Below are 16917 nucleotides of genomic sequence, written 5' to 3'. Positions count from 1 at the left end.
GGTAATATGCTGGATAATTCCTGATGCTTACTGAAGGATGCAGCTAGGGCACTTGAGCATCAGGCAACCTAAGCTAGAACTTGTTTTAAAAATAGAATTGCTTTCAGATTTAAGGTAATTGGAGATACAAATTTTTTTCTCACTGCAAGACCCTAAAATGTAAGATGAGAACACAGGTCTCAAACGTTCCACTTTAGCCTGGCTCTGTCAATGGATGGAGCACTGGGCTTCCAGGAGCGCACTTGCTGTGATGAGCAGTGGGTAATGTATGGAAATGTTGAAATCTATACCATACAGCTGAAACTAATAGTACACTGTATGTTAACTGGAATTTAAAGAAAAACTTAAAAAAAAAAAGGTCTAATTTAATTTGCTAGAGTAGAGAGTCATCTAGTCCTTGTAATGTCCTTCTCAATTCTTCCTACACTAAATTTTGATGGCACTTCGTAGTCACACATAAAACAGGAATATTGCATTTATGATCTCCAAAATACTAAGGATTAAGGATATCATGCAAAGAAATGAACTGAATAACACAGGAGGAATATACATCCTCGCCAAGTGTGGAAAATAATAGGACCAAGTTATGCTGTGCAAAGAGCCAGTACATTTCTGGAGAAAGCACAGGACATGCAATAGTAACCCTTTCCCATTTGTCGTTTGCTCCCTCACCGTAACACAGGTGGAGCTACCTTGTTCTTCTGCCCAGCCCCTGCAGGCAAATGGGTTGTGACTCTCCAGGCCGAGCCTGGCCTGTGGCTGGAGCAGCGGCTCCAATTGGCAGTGTCATGTCCCCAGTGCCTAGCCCAGGTCTGCACTGAAACGTGTTTTCAGGTGAACAAATGAAGGCAGAGTCAGGTACTGTATGTCAGGTTTTCTTCTTCTTTGAGAGAGTACGTGCACGCATGTGTGAGCAGAGGGAGAGGGGGAGAGAATGTCCAGCAGATTCCCTGCTGAGCACAGAGCCTGAAGCGGGGCTTGATCCCAAGACCCTGAGAACATTACCTAAGCCAAAATCGAGAGTTGGAAGCTTAACCAACTGAGCCCCCAGGTGCTCCTGTCAGTTTCTTTCTGATGTGCTGTTCTGGTGTTGGCCCTAGTCCAGCAGGAAGAATGCTGTGCAGTCTCCTATGGGACGGGCATGCATATGCGCACACACGTGTGTCTCCAAGCAGGTGGTCTGAGCGGTTTCATCATCTTATATCCATGTAATGCACATAGATATTGTCTGCTTTTAGGACATATGAAAATTCCTAATGTATAAGAGGAAAAGATATTCAATCTGTGCTTTCTCTATAGGATTTTAACCTACAGGCAAACTGAAAGCTTAACACCTCATCTACTCATTATCAGGTTTGTTACTGGAGTTTCAAAGTCCACTCAGGGGCAAGTTCAATACCTTGGTTTTTAGGAAAACAAATGGTGTAGGAGAAAAAGGAATCATTTCCTTTAGCTTACAGAAACCCCAAAGAACACTGGCATATTCCTGCTCATTCTACTCAAAGCTAAGTCTTTGCTTTCCAAATCTTTAAACCTTAAATCTGTAATCTTTGAGAAGATTAGTTTGGGCATCCTCTGGCTAAATGGAAGGAAAAAAAAAAAAAAGGCAAACCCCTTCACCAGAGAAAAGCTGTAAGGAAAGGAGCAGGGCTCAGGCACCGTGGAAAATGGATGTTGAGGAAAGCATGCGTGGACATGCACACAAAGAACTGACACGCAAAGACTTCGAGTACATGATTGCTAAGTTTAATTCAATGGTTATACCCAATCCTGCCTTGTAAAAACAAAATGCCCCTATCAAAACTATATTCTGATGTGAGTACAGGCTTCTTGTTTTTGATACAGCTCTAGAAAAAATTTGGCACCAAATGCACATAAAAAAAGTTTTAAGGCTTAATAAAAATACAGACTAATAATTTCAAAATGCAGCTTAGAGGTTGAGAACAGGATGCTGAGTTAATGAATTTCCAAATACAGGCAGTCCCCGATGTATAGAGCATTTTCCAAATATAAATGGCCACCTCCATCCGGCTCACAGGAGCAGAAAGTCCTCTCCTGCTTTTCCCAGTTACCAGACTACCAGGCACTCTAAACCCACTTCTACAGCCCCAGGGAGGGAAGGCTGGGGAGAGAAGGAAGGCAGGGCATCTGTCTACACTGCACAGAGGCTCCTGCTACAGTTCTCCTTTGCCTGCATCCCCGCCTCTGCTCCCCATCTCCACCCAGTATCCCTGCTGATGGACAGAACTGGGTGGACAGTGAGGGAAGGGGCGAAGTCACAGGGCCCAGCAGTACAATGTCAGGGTTCCTGGCAATCCAATTTGGCATCCACGGATCATTTTGTTGCATACTAAAAACCACAACAAAACATAGTCATAAATGGAAGTTCACTTCTACCATGAGAACATTGCATTAAACAAAAGTTAGTGTGTTTGGGCTTAAACCCTAACTACCATTTATGACATTTTCTAATGGGGAAAAAAATGCTCTGAATTCCAAACAACTTTCCTATAAGTGGCCATTTGAAGGGTGGAGACAGGAAGTACTTGAGAGAGTCACATGGAAAGAGTTTCTTGCCTCCTGAGTGAACAGGGCAGTTGAAAGGGGGAAAACAAACGGTCTTTGGTTGACAAAGCCACGTGCAGGTCCCCCCAGTGTGCCAGGTGTAAGAGACGGAGCTCAGCAGATAGCTCCTGCAGGCACTTAAGTGTCTAGCCACTGTGGGTACGATAAAACACAGCATTGTTGCTTTTTTAAATTTCAGTCATGATGCAGGTATTTTTAGTACCTAGCATTAGCTTTGTAGGCTCTCATACCAAGATGTACCCCGACCTGAAGCCTGTCCTCTGTTAACTGTTGGTCCAACATGAGTGAGGTGCAAGGTCTGAGACTGAGCCCTGTAGGGCCAACCGGGAGAAACTCTGCCTGCCGGGACCAAAGCAACAGCGCTCTGGCCAGCCCGTTCTCTGTGCCGACAAGCATCATGAAATCAGCTAGTTGAGACTTCGATGTCAAACTACTTAATTTTCTGGGCCAAGGTCTCCAGGTTTCTTCTGGAAACTGAATATGGTCCAGAGGTTCTGCAAAGCTTTATAAAGAGCAGCTAAGCAAAGTTTCTTCCTCTTGGTTGTACCTGAGCAACTGACTTTTTCCTAGAAAGGTTGTCAGAAACAGGGCAGAGTCAATAGTCACTTATGTAAAGCTGGTATTTTAGAAAAGCTTTTTAGATATTATTAAAGATTCAAACCGAAGAACCCAAGGTTCTGAAGCATCTCTTCTTCCCACCGTCAACAGGAGTAAAGACGCATGAAGGATTTCAGTCACCCCATTGCCTGGATGCATGTGGACAGTTCTACAGCTGCAGGAGCCGGGGCGGGGGGAAGGGGGGGCCTGCCCACAGGAAGAACTGTGGTTTGACAAGGGAGCTGTCTGCATCTCTGGAGAAGGGCACAGGCCTAGACAGGAGGCCACTCAGGAAAAGAAGGAACAATTCACGGCAAAACCAGCCTGGGAATGAAAGGCAGAGATTCCTACGTAAGATCTGGCCAAGCTTTTAAATGGCAGAAATGGAGCACCTCAGAGGATCAGGGCACAAAATCTTTCCCTAAAGCATGAGACTGAGAATGACTTTTTGGTTTTTGTTGACAGCTGCTGAGGACAAGCAACCGAGGTGGCTCAGGAAGCGTGCAGAGCACCACACTGGGGCTGACCGGAAAGGAGGCGCCGGGGGCCTGCAGAGGCAGTCCCAGGGATGAAAACGGTCCTGTGGTGAATGGGGTGAGAACCTGCGGGGCCAGCCAGAGACCCCCAGTCCCCACCAGTAGTGTCTTGGCCTGTGCCTTGCTCGTCTATCCCACAGCAACACACAGGTTGTTTCTTATGTTCTTGCCAAGGTTTTAAACTTAAACTCTGCTACTGTGTTCGTGATCTCCAGACCCCTGGTTGGCCAGCAGAGCGCTGGTGCGGCGAGGCTGTGGGCAGCCCCACGCCACCAGGCCTCAGCGTGGCCTCGCACCACCTGCCCCCATACCCCTCGTTGAGTCCCGTCACATGCGCAGTTACAGTGAGTCCCGTTTTATCCCCACCAAGACAGGTCTCCCGCAGTCTGGAGGTAAGGTCCCCCCGGCTCTGTGACGGCAGTGGGGCCTGAGAGCGGCTTCAGATACACAGCAGACCCTCTCCCCACCCGGCTCCTTTGGGCTAAAAGAAACTATAGTATTTGAAATCCTATCTCTCCGGGTTCTTGCCTGGCTACGCAGCAGCAGCCCCTCTTAGTAGAAGGAGATACTGGATTTGCCTCCAGGCGGGTTGAGGACTTTGTTATGAGAGCGTGGCCTCGGGCCCAACCTGGGCTCATGGCTGTCCCCCGCGGGCATGGGCACCGGCTGCTGGGCGCGGCCCGCTTCTCCAGGGCCTCCCTTCTCACCGGGCTCTTCTCTGGGCGACGAGCTCGTTGCGGCTGTGGGACAAAGTCGGCATGCCATCCCGTTAAGAGGCCACGAACCAAACAGGCAAGCTGCGCCTACAGAGTCTGTGGCCCAGAGTAGCCAGCAGGAAGTGCACAGTGTGATGGGAAAAGAGGAGCGCACAGAGCCAGGCCTCCATCTTGTCCCAAGAAGACTGATTAGCGGAGGCCGTTACTGAACGGGGCCAAAGCTGGGGCTTCGTACTATAAACTCCTTAATAGATTCCTAATAAGCCGATTACTTTACACTGCTTGTGGGACCCCATCCCCCCTTCTGCCACCTCAAGGATAAATAACCAACTTTCTCAACTTGAACATGAAGAGAAGCAGCTCATCTCAACTGGGGATCTAACAAGGGGAGGTGAGGCTTGCTGACACTCCTCCTCGGACTTTCTAGATGAACGAATGCCCCTGTGTCTTGGTTATCAATTGAGGGAGTGGTGACCCGCAGCAGAGCCAGCTAGGAGAGCAAGGCGGGGCTCAGAGCCAGACGCCCAGCTCCTGGCCTTCTTCAAATACTACATATCCTCTTGGTAACAAACATGCCCTTGTTTCTGTCAGCAGGCCTGGAAGGGGCACAGAATGTTCCTGCTCACCCTCTAGGGGCGTACCAGCACCTCTCCCAGAGCAGAGCACTTAGCGGAAGGGACAGAGAACAGCAACTCACCTTTAGGGGCCGATTTTGGGTCTTCTCCCTCACACAAGAACACGTGGTCCTGCAACGAGGCAAACCCCAGGTTAGTACGTGATTCAGACATTTTACCCTCATTCAAGTGGATGATGAAAATCAGGGCACAAATGGGTTTATGTTTAACTTTTCAACATCTTTTATTGTGGCCGTTCTGAACCATGAGCAAAGTGGAGGGAGCGATGACATGAATCCCCCACAGCCTGCCACAGCTGTGATGGTAGCTCACCGCCATCCAGATCTTAGCCACACACTTCCAACCACACTGCCTCTGCCCCTTGGGCGAGTATTTTAAAGCAAATCCCAGATATTTCGATTACCCACAAATATTCCAATTTAAAAATGTCCTTTGGGCGGCTGGGGGGGTGGCACACTCAGACAGTGAAGCGTCCAACTCTTAATTTTGGCACAGGTCATGATCCCAGCACTACACTGTTTGGATTAGAACTCTGTAGTCAGTTCTGAGATTGGGAAGTGAGAGTTCTCCAACTCTGTTCTTCACTGTTAAGCTGTCTGGCTACTCAGGGTCCCTTGAGATTCCCTATGAATTTTAGGATAGATCTTTCCACTTAAAAAAAAAAATAAAGTAAAACCAAAACAAACCAAACAATATGGTTAGGACTTTGATAGGGACTGTATTCTTCCCCTCCCCTGCTTTTTTAGGGGTAAGGGGAGGGAGGGGTAGATAGAGAATCCTAAGGAGACTCCCTGCTGAGCGCAGAGCCTGATGTGGGGCTCGATTCTACAAACCTGAGATCATGACCTGAGCCAAAATGAAGAGTTGGACACTTAATTTAAGCCACCCAGGCGCTGATAAGGACTGTATTTTTTAAATCTCTTTTTAATCATCAGGATTACTGACTGCCCTCTAATGACTGCTATGTGAAGTCCTCCATTTTGTATTACTCAGACCTGTGGTGTCTGACCACAGACCACACTCTATGGTGTCAATTAATATGAGGGTTGGTCTGACTTGGGCCTGATTTTTTGATAAGAATTTAAAGGTGGGCTGTGATGTTCTGTAAGGACATATATTTTTGGTTGTCTCTCATTTTGTGATGTTAGCCACTGATGCTCATTGCTGAGATCCAGGATTTTATTACAAGTCGGCAAAATAGTCATATTTGAATTCTGTTATTCCGTCTTCATTTTTGGCTGAGTACCCCTATAAAAGGAAAATTCCCTCAGCAGCAGCCCCCCCGAGATGCGCCGCATGCGGAGACGCTAGCAGATGCCATACTCTGTCCTCTGGCATTCTCTAAGCCACAAATTAGACTTTAAAAAATAGTGAAATTTTATGAGATGTTCAATTTTCTGAAGAGCCTCACCGCCCTCAGGGCAGAGAGGGGAGCAGCCCATCGGCAGGGCAGGGGCAGTCGCCTCCACCTGCACACCAAGGCCAGCGTCCCCAGGCTTCATTCATCACGAGACTGGAGTGCCTTTCTTTGCTGACTCGGAAACTCTGTGACTAAGGGCTGCATTCAGCAAAACCAACGTCACCCACTCTGCCTCTTCCTGGTCACACACCACACCTGCCTTAGAGCCTTTCCAAGGACTACTTAGCTCAATTTTTGTTTCTCTTACTTTCACGTCTGCTACCTGAATGTAACCCATACCTTGGGTTTGTTTGGGTGTGCCAAAGGTGAAGTGGCAGCAACTGGGGACCCAAAAATGTCACTGGTCTTCCCGCCAGGTGGGTTCAGACGCTGTCGAGTCTGCACAGGTGTGGATTCGTCAAAGATACCGCTTCCTTTCCCCCCTGTAGAAACAATTACGTAACAGTGAGCAACCCAGAATAGCCACTGGGTGCCACCCTCTACCTTCATTACTTCAGAGACCTCCCCTCACAGGGACACCCCAGTGCCAGTCCCTAGTTCAGGCCAACAAGGAGGTGTAATCAGGTTGATGAGGGTTCCTAAAGATGTACGTCAAAACCAACCCCTTTATCGGGGGCCTGTTGGGACCTTCATTTCTGGAAGCTGACCTGGGCTGGCCTCTAAAGCAAGATGATAAGATGGCATAAAACAGCATTTCCCATTTAGAACTTCCTTAACCTTGAACTTGTCATGTTGTCCTGTTGAAGAATCTTCTTCATTAAACCACAAAAAGTTCTTTATGTTAAAAGCAAATAGCTGTTGCATTTTTAGGCCAGATAGATAGAAATGAATTTAACAACATACCATATTCACAGCAAACCTGGAATCTGGAAAAAACACCTATTAGTCATTCTTCTGACCTCATTCTGGCCAGAACTCCCAGGGACAACTAGGTATGTCAGCAAATTACAGACACACAACACCCTACAGTGCAACTCTAAGTGATCTGATGAGCCGTAATGAAAATATGCATCCAACATGTAACTTCTCATAAGCTGATGAGTCTGGCCAGACATCAAAGTCAACGCCCAAATGCCTCTGTTAAGCAGAAAGACGGCAGCCACACAACACCAGCTGGCGTCTCTTCACTTGGCAAAAGCCAGCACCTTTCCGTGGAGAGCTGTGCTAATGGAGGTGGGCCACCAGTCACGGCCCTGGGGCACCAAGGACTTATAATCTTACAAGAGGAAAGAAGACGCATTCCACTAACTAGCTAGACGACCACACACCAATTAGTTGGCCTTTCTGTGCCCCCAGATGCTCAACTATAGAAAGAGCAGAACAAAGGGACCTGCCGCAGGTCCTTCCAATGACTCACCATAGCTCAGACGTCAAATGCTTAGAACAATGCCAGGGACACAAATGCTCAATAAACGTTCACTTTATTTTCCACGTACTGATAAAGAAACATCTCCTGGACGTATATACTGCTCAGTGAAAAAAGGCGGAAGACAATCTATACAGCGTGTAACATTTTAATATAAATGGAGGAGGTATTCTCACTCACCTGTGTCTGAACAGAAAAGTGGTTACTCCACCCCCCCCTTGACTGTGACTCCCCATGGGGGCTGTGTGCACAGGACCCGGGGCTGGACGGGCCGTGGGATGCAAGACTGTTTAGCATGTCCTTTCTCAGAGCTCTGATCTTCTCTTACTGTTTTCAAGAGCCCACGTGGCAAGCAGTCACTTCCTGGCTAAAATCGCCCTCGCCGCTAACAGAGAAACATGAGCACGCAGAACAACCTGGACGCCTAGCTCCCCGTGGGCCCCGCGGGGAAGGGCTCCATCAGCGGTTCGTGCTCTCACTTGCCTTCAGAACCATCCTGAGGGCCCCAGCAGCCAGAGTGGACTGTAAAACAGAGTGGCCTCTGGGGCTCAGCCTTGTGGGGACATATAGAATGCAAGCCCAGTGAGAACTGGAACAGAGCGCAGGAAAGAGCCCTTTTGGAGCAGAAGAAAGGGTCAAGAACGTGCGGGGCTGCCTGTGCAGGAGATGCATGCACACTCGTGTCATCTTGGTGCCAACATACCTCACCCTCCCAGGACCCACAGGCCCGGGCTGGAGATGCCCACACAGCACAGCGCTGGGCCGCCAGGTGGAGCCCCTGTGCGGTCACTCGCCCAACTCTGAGCCCCGACAAGTGGCCGGAACCTTCTCGCCTCCATCTATCAACTGGTTGTAAGTAACAAGAGTACTGATCTAGGGCCATTGGTGACATAAGCGAGTGAATGCACATGAAGTACGCAGAGCACTGCCTGGCAGAGTCAGCCTTCAGTGATGCTGCTGGGCTGCCATCAACAAAATATCTCCGCCACAAAGTGGAGAAAACCACAGCTTCAGCTCATCCCATACTGCGCCGTTTCTGGTTGTGCTACAAAGGCTTAAGTAAATTCTCTTAAAAATGTGCATTCATTTAAAAAAAAAAAAAAGAAAGAAAAGTAACTCAATTTGAAGTTTTTGGCTAAAGACACTGCTCATTAAAAAACTGTTTTTTTTTTTTTTTTAAAGATTTTATTTATTTATTTGAGAGAGAGAGAATGAGAGAGAGCACATGAGAGTGGGGAGGGTCAGAGGGAGAAGCAGACTCCCCGCCGAGCAGGGAGCCCGATGTGGGACTCGATCCCGGGACTCCAGGATCATGACCTGAGCCGAAGGCAGTGGCTTAACCAACTGAGCCACCCAGGCGCCCCTAAAAAACTGTTCTTAAATTATGAACCGTAACACAAAAGTTCCTAAGACGACCCAGGTCACTACCACCTGGAGTGTACAGAGCACAACGGCTCCCAGAACCCTGGGTGTCCTTCCCCGCACCCCAGGTCACCAGATGCCTGCATTTCCTGCAGACCACAAACTTGTTGTTGTTGGTATGTTTTTACTGTGTGTATGTCTAACACTAAACAATGTAGTTCTGTTTTTGTACTTTATAAAAAGGAATCACCCTGCTTGCCCGTTAGTCAACATTTTACCTGAAAGATGAACTCAGCTCTGAAGAAAGAAAAGATGTTCAATTTAGTCATAAAGAAAAATTCAAGATAGGCTTTTTTAAAAGATTTATTTCCGAGAGAGAGCGTGAGATAGAGCACGCACACACAAGCAGGAGAGGCAGGGGTAGAGGGAGAATCTCAAGCAGACTCCATGCTGAGTGCGGAGCCCAGCAACCCTGAGATCATAACCTGAGCCAAAACGAAGAGTCAGACGCTTAACTGACTGGACCACCCAGGCGCCCCTAAGATATGCTTCTGTAAGAACCAAACTGCAAAAGACAGACACCCTGCTGGCAGAGTGGGGAGCGAGCATCGCACACATGGCGGTGCATGCTGGGGCCCTCTCACAACCAGGTGGAAGTGTCTATCAGAATTTTAAATTGATCCAGCAATTCCATGTCGAAAAACTTACCCCAACTGATTTTTCAGGTAAGTTTAGAGCATGAGCTCTGGAGTCAGGCAAACTGGGATCCAAGGGCTAGTTGTGCCACCAGCTAGGTGTGAGCTCTGGGTGTAGCAGTGAACCTCCCTGAGCCTCTGTTTCCCTCTCTGTCAAGAGGCGCCCCCCACCTACCTCCTAGGGGTGGAGAGAGGGCCACACGAATACACGGAAAGCACTGAGCCCAGTCCCTGGCCAATACGGAACTGTCCATACGTCTCTGCCATCAGTGTTGGAACAGGGAGAGTAATTTGGGAGAGATGTGAGCCAGGCAACCAGCAGAGCCCGTGCATGAAGGGTAAAGAAACACTGGGTATGACAATTCTTGGCAAATGCTCAGTGACGATCACGGCTCAGTCACGCCCCCCATCCTGGACACGTTTCTCAATCAGGCCCTCTCATCAGAGGGCAGGAACCTGGGTCTGCGGTGAGGCGGGGGGGGGGGGGCACACTGGCAGTTTTCCCTTTCGGCCTTCCCTTGAGAATTCATCAGATTGTTTGCCAAGAGCACTTGGCAGGCCAGAAAACAGACCCCAAACAATAATAGCAGGAGAAGCAGGAACCCGGCACAGGGAGTGAATTCAGCGGCCGTTGCCACATCTTGTGACCGCGAACAACACAGAGGCTCTCTATCTCTCCAGTCTAGAGGGGCCCAGGCTGCCCGCTGGGGAATCAGATGAGGTTGAGGGTCTGCAGAGCAGCACCGCCCCAAGCTGCCATACTTTCCAGGGAACCCGACACCCCAGGGGCAGCTCCAGACGCCCTCTGTTGAGCTGGCAGCCAGTTATAGGTACACAAGCTAACATACGGTACTTATTCTGCTGTCGCCAATACAAAGATGTGCGGGGCTGACCACTCCAGCCCCACACCTGTAAGCTGGACATGATGAGAATGTTCCTCACTTTTAAGAACCACCTGCTTCTTCTATATCCCAAACTTTAACCCTCCATCCACCCTCTCTGGCAAAAAACCACCACCCAAACACAAAACTAGCTTTTGAATCTACTGCCTTTGTTTCTCTGGGTTTGGTCACTGCAGCGGGGTAAGGAGCAGCTCTAACTTTGGTTCTGTTGGATTTATTATCTGCCTGAAATACTGACCCCTGTGTCTGACCTCTCAAAATCTCCCAGGAATAAACCTTGTTTTCCCTTGGGGATACGGAAAAGGGAGAGCTCCTCAGCTAACTATCACCATACGGTCGCTCAACTAGATAGTCTATCAGCCAAGAAAAAGATTTTTCTAAGATTTTTTCCCACTGTGACTACTGGAATGTGGGATAAGCATTAAAGAACTATATGGACTGAGTCATCCTTTTTAGAGTTTCGATCCCATTGACAATCTGAATCAAAATAGTCTCCCTAAGAGAAATGTTTAAATGCACAACTTGCACACAATTTCTGGAATCACAAGGGCCCATCAGAAAACTGGGAGAACCTCCCTGGTGGGAACCAGAATCCTGTCATCTGCCTCTGTACCCTCAGTGCCTGGACTCAGCCACGGTTCGCTGACAGAGGAAGGAGGAGTCAAGAATGACTGAGTTGGGGACGCCTGGGTGGCTCCATCTGTGAAGCATCAGCCTTCGGCTCAGGTCATGATCTCAGGGTCCTGGGATCGAGTTCCACATCAGGCTCCCTGCTCAGCAGAGAGTCTGCTTCTCCCTCTGCCTCTGCTTGCCACTCCCCCTGCTTGTGCGCACTAATAAATAAATAAAATCTTTAAAAACAAACAAACAAGGAAAAAAAACAAAATCATCCTTACATTCTAGAACTCTGACAGCAAGGGATAACCTATACCAGAAAACAATTGAAAGGGTCGATGCAAAGAAATAAAAAATGTTATCAGAAGAAGAGCATAAAACAGAACATGCAGAGGCCAAAGGACTGATGATTCACAAAGGCCCATACCTGGAGGATTGGTCCTTTTAGGGATGTTCTGAGGCTCTTCGGTTGGTCCAAAAATATTAGATGCCATCCTATTGGGCCTGCTTGACGGAGCAGCTTCTTCTGGACTTCCAAAAAGATTGCTGGCCTCTCCTCCCGGGGGCTTCATGGCCCTAGGAGCACAGACTGAGCGTGAGTCACTGATGGCTGACCTGGCTGAATGACACACCGCGATTCTTTAGCACTGGCAAGACTGGTCTACAGACAGCCACACAGCAAGTAAACCTTCACTGCCCTTAAAGTTCTTTTTGTATACCTTGGTTATGCCGAAAACCCTCTAGAAATGTACATACTTGGTAATTATTCCTGTGATCCTCTCATAAGTAAAATTATTTTCCCTAAAACAATGTGGAAACTGAACCACATTCAACAGAGTTTAATGCTCATTTTAATTAGTACCCAACAGTGTTTATTACTACAAACATACTCAGGGTGCCTGGCCAGCTCAGTCAGTAGAGTGTGCAACTCTTGATCTCGGGGTTGTGGGTTCAAGCCTCATGGGTGTAGAGGTTACTTAAAAAATATGTATTAAAAAAAATTAAAGCAATACCGTAAACATATCCAGGATTGTTTAATACCGTAGCTTACATTTGCTAAGTGCTTACTATCTGCATTTACTGTTCCAAGGACCTTACACAGCAGCCCTCTCAGGCAGGCCTTATTTTCACAGACAATGAATCTGAGACAGAGAAGAATCACAAGAAAGGTCATGTGGGAAATAGCAGAACCAGAACACAAATCCTGGCAGTCTGGGTCCAGAGTTCAGACTACGCTCTCAGGGTCAGGAACGACGTGCGGAATCCACCCTAGGATAACCACCTCCAGTCCTCAAGGCCCGTAACCAACGGATTCTCATCAGAAAGATCAGAGGGCACACCTGCTGGCACCACTGTTCACACCAACACATGTACACCAGGGGTCCCGTCCGCCACCCCAACACGCACCCACTCAGCCACCAACAGCAGCATCCACCCCAAGTCTCGACTGGGGGGAAACGGCCGTGCACCATCTGGAGGTTTATAGGAAACATTTCAGATGTGGAACACCAGGACGCTGAGTCACTTTTTATGGCAATAACCGAAGTATTAAATGTTCACAAAGCTTTGCCCTGACCCCCCTCCCCCCCCGCCCCAGGGCTTCAGACTACTCCAGCAGAGCAGTCACATGCTGAAGTCATGTGCATCTTTTCAGAACACCCACAGAGATTTTAAAGATGTATTTTAAAGGTGAGAGGGCCCTCCTGAAACAGTTCTAAACCGACGAGGGGCCCAGGCTCCTTCCCAAGTCCTCAGCGACAGGGCTGGCTGTGATTGCAGACCCGGAGAAAGAGATGGAAATGTGGAGCTCCGCGCCACCCAAAAGCCACCGCACTCCACAAACACAGCCCACAACGTCGCTCACAAGAGCAGGACATCTGAAATGTTGTTTGCTTCCTTAAAAGAACGAGAGAGGGAGCTGATCATTCATTGCAATTTAAAGCGAAGTGAGTTCTCAGACTCTCCAGCTGCAAGGAGGACTGCAGAAAGCACCCCTCCGCTTTAATGAGGGCGGGCAGACCCCTTGGGCAGGCTCCCACACGGTGCCGAGTCCTTGGCCGCCTGGGAGGAACAGGAGGGTGGATGCCTACTCAATAGTTAGTAGTTCCTTAATGATTTGGTGAAGGAAAAAAATTACTTCAGTTTGAGAAAAAATTAAAAACAAAACAAACCCCTAATAACCACAACTTAGAAAGATGTTAACAAGTCCTCAGGTCACATAGCCCCAGTCACAAGTGACATTTTCTGTATTCCTGGCTGGCTACAGCAGGTCCCACATGCTTTGGAAAGTGGGGTGGGGATCTGCAATCTTCAGAACTGAACTGAATTTAACATCAACTCTCCTGCTGAATTAAAAATTTATTTTACAGACTTATTTGAAACACAGCTCTGCTTTCAAACCCCCAGGCCCTGCTCCAATCTGAAGCAGACTCTTCTGGATTCAAGCTCTTAGGACTCACTCTGCATCCCTGCAATCTCCCGGTCCCCTCTGCCCTGCGCCCTGGCTTAACCCATCCACACGGCCCCTGAGCACCTGTCGCCGGAAGCCGGCGCCAGACCCCGTGCACAGAAAGGGGGGTGACAGTAAGTCCTGAGTCTGGAGAAGCTTTATTCTGCCAGGAAAGCCAGCGCTGCAGGTGCAGGGGGCTCTAGTGTTCCCATCAGTGACGCCACGGGCGCTGGGTCTTGCTGGAACCCCAAAGATCTCTCTGGAGGAGCCAAAGTCCAAATTGAGTCTGCGGTCTCTGTGTGGGAAGGGTATCCTCGGGGCAAAGGGCATAGCCAGAGTTGTTTGAAATGACCAAATGTTAATTTTGGGTGGTGGAAATACAGTGTTTATTACATTATTCTGTGTACTTTTCTTAATTTTACTTTATTTTACTTTGAAAACAAGGGAAAAGAAATGACAGCCAAGAATGCTGTGCATAGTGGCCAAGCTACCTGAGAAGGGACAGCGACACCTTCATCCCGAAGGCAACAGGGTGGATGCTAGGGTCTCCCAGCCTTGTAGCAGTCATGCAAATCACACAGGCTGCCCCAGCAAGGTCTCAAATAAGGGAACTGAGAGTGGAAGAGGTTCTTTTGATAAAAACAGAACCCACAACAATGCTCAGTGTGGCCTTCACCAGGCTCACCAGCAAGGGCAGTTACCTCTAGGACACAAATTAGAGAGAAGATGGGAATACGAGTGAGCTCAGAGCTGACAACGTGGGGAACATTCCAATTACAATGACCTTGTTCTCTTGTCTACCCCTCACAATAATCTAATGAAGACACTGAAGTACACAAGAGGAACCAGAGGGCTGGTGACAAAGAAGAGCCACAGATACAATGCGAGGGGACGACAGCACCAGCTGAGGCAGGGAAACAAAAACCACTCTCACCTCCAGGTCCTGAGCCTCCCTTGGAGAGCTGGTGTCTGTGTTTCAGAAAAGCCTGTGGACTGGGCAGACTTGGAGAGAAGCAGTAATAAAAGGGAGACTTGGATAAATCCTTTACAGGTGTACATTTTACAGCTGAAAGGGAGGACCTCAGACCAGGGATGGCTCAGGCATGACGCTTGGACAGTTCAGAGTCCCTTTAACATAAGATAATCCCTCAGCAAGAAAACAGAAGATGTAGGGCCTTAAAAGAGGAAATCCCAGCTGGGCTACAGCCACGACCACACTCCCTCCCTCAACAGCCAAATAAGATGTGAGGCCCTACAAGGCCTGTCCAGCTAATCAATCCCTTTAAGATGGCTGCGGAAACACAAAACATCTGACTGATTCCAAGCAAAAGCTTCCAATTACATGTAATCATCCAGCCGAGAAGAATGCTTTTCTTCTTCAATGTCCTAAAAGGAAAAATTTTCTCCTTTTCCTAATACCCTCTCCAACACGAGTCCCCCAAAGAAGTGTGGAGTATTCCTTTAGCCCAACAGCTCTGCAGCTCCAAGAGTCAGTACACCAGCGTCAGGGTGTTTATTCATAAACGGCCTCGTTCACTGGGCCTCCGGTAGTGAATGGGGTGAACCCAGAGGACAAGAGGAAGAGAGCTGGGAAGCGGCTCCTGCCCAGCTGGTGTGGGCAATGGTCCACAGTACTTACGGAACACTCTGGGATAAACCTCTGGCTCCCATTAGTGCACATGTAGACGTGTGTGACTGCTAGTCATTGTTCTGTGGTCTGATGACTAATTAGTTAGGTGTATTACTGAACACTGACCTGACTCCCCCAGACTTAACAGAGTTTTCAGCAAGTCAAAGCACTTCTTCCACTTATTACCTACTGGACGTGGTATTTACCTCAACAGGTGTCAAATACATATTCTCTTCTACTTTTAGGGCAAGGCTGGGGGACAGGAGAGTATTACAGTAATGAGAACTCATGGGCATCTAAAACCCCTGAAATCTACAAGGGAAGGTGGCTCCTACAGTTTGGAGACCTACAATTGGATTTCTGCTTCTATTACTGGCAGTCAGCTTGGTTCTCCATCAGCAAGGCAGGGAGGATACGGCCTGGCTCCCAAACTATAGGATCAGGGTAGGACAGCACTTGGCCCCAGGGTACCCCGGCTTTAGGGGAGCGCGGCGCTCGGCCGCACGGGGGACCCCGGGATTAGGGGAGCGCGGCGCCTGGCCCCACGGGGGACCCCGGCATTAGGGGCGCGCGGCGCCCGGCCCCACGGGACCCCGGCATTAGGGGAGCGCGGCGCCCGGCCCCACGGGGACCCGGGAAGGAGCCCAAGACGGTGACCCCCACCCCGCGGGCCCATCCCCACACACCCGCATGGTCCCGGGCTCCCGGCAGCGGCCCCGCACACCGTTCGGCCAGCGTCTCCAGGCGCGCTGGACACGGAGGAGAACGTGGGCCCAGGAAGAGCAGCGCGGACAGCGCGCCTCAGGCCTCCCGCCCAGACCCTGCTCGGCGCGGGGAGGGCGTCCGGCCCAAGCGCCCGCCTCTCGGACGGGGACGAGGAGGCCGCGGCTCTGTGAGGTCACCAAGCACCCGGGCCCGCCATGTGGCCGCGCCCGCCACGCACCTGGAGCCCGCCCGGCCGCCGTCGCTCTCCGGGGCCTGGAACATGTCGCCCGCCGCCAGGCGCCTCCTCGCCCGCCGAACCGAGGTTTCCGCCCGCCCCCACGCAGCGCTAGGCCCGCCCACCCGCGTCCCTTGGACATCGTCGACGCCAGTCACGCCGCCGCAGCCTATCGCAGCGCCGGGCCGTGCCCCCGCCCCACCGGGGCAGAGGCTCGGCAAGACTCGCGCCGCGCTCGCAGCCGATTGGTGAGAGCTGATGCCGCTCAGGCCTTGGGCGCCGACACTGGGCAGCAGGGCTGCAGGGGGGCGGGCCCTGCCCCGAGCGGACTCCCCCCCCCCCCGCGCAGGCACAAGCCGCGCACTCCAGAAGCGCCTCCCGGCTGCCGCGGGTACAACCCGCGGGATCGCCGGTGGCCGCTGCTCGCACGGGAGGCGCCCGGGTCTGTGGGCGGCAGCGCAAACCCGA

General features: G+C 50.0%; 1 protein-coding gene across 1 annotated transcript; it reads right to left on the bottom strand.

The window, feature by feature from the left end:
- Positions 1-1732: 1732 nt before the first annotated feature.
- On the bottom strand, positions 1733-16550 carry JPT2 (Jupiter microtubule associated homolog 2). The gene is made up of 5 exons (XM_045874660.3): positions 16453-16550; positions 11858-12006; positions 6770-6912; positions 5133-5181; positions 1733-4459 (listed from the first exon to the last, which is right to left on the bottom strand). Exons 1-5 carry the CDS (start codon positions 16494-16496, stop codon positions 4272-4274), a joined length of 573 nt encoding a protein of 190 aa, XP_045730616.1. The 5' UTR covers positions 16497-16550; the 3' UTR covers positions 1733-4271.
- Positions 16551-16917: the final 367 nt, after the last annotated feature.

This window comes from Mirounga angustirostris, unplaced genomic scaffold (genome assembly GCF_029215605.1).
Source record: "Mirounga angustirostris isolate CCGP_5_RB_7025 unplaced genomic scaffold, mMirAng1.0.hap1 SCAF_5, whole genome shotgun sequence".
NCBI lineage: Eukaryota > Metazoa > Chordata > Mammalia > Carnivora > Phocidae > Mirounga > Mirounga angustirostris.
This window is presented reverse-complemented; position numbering and strand designations above follow the sequence as displayed.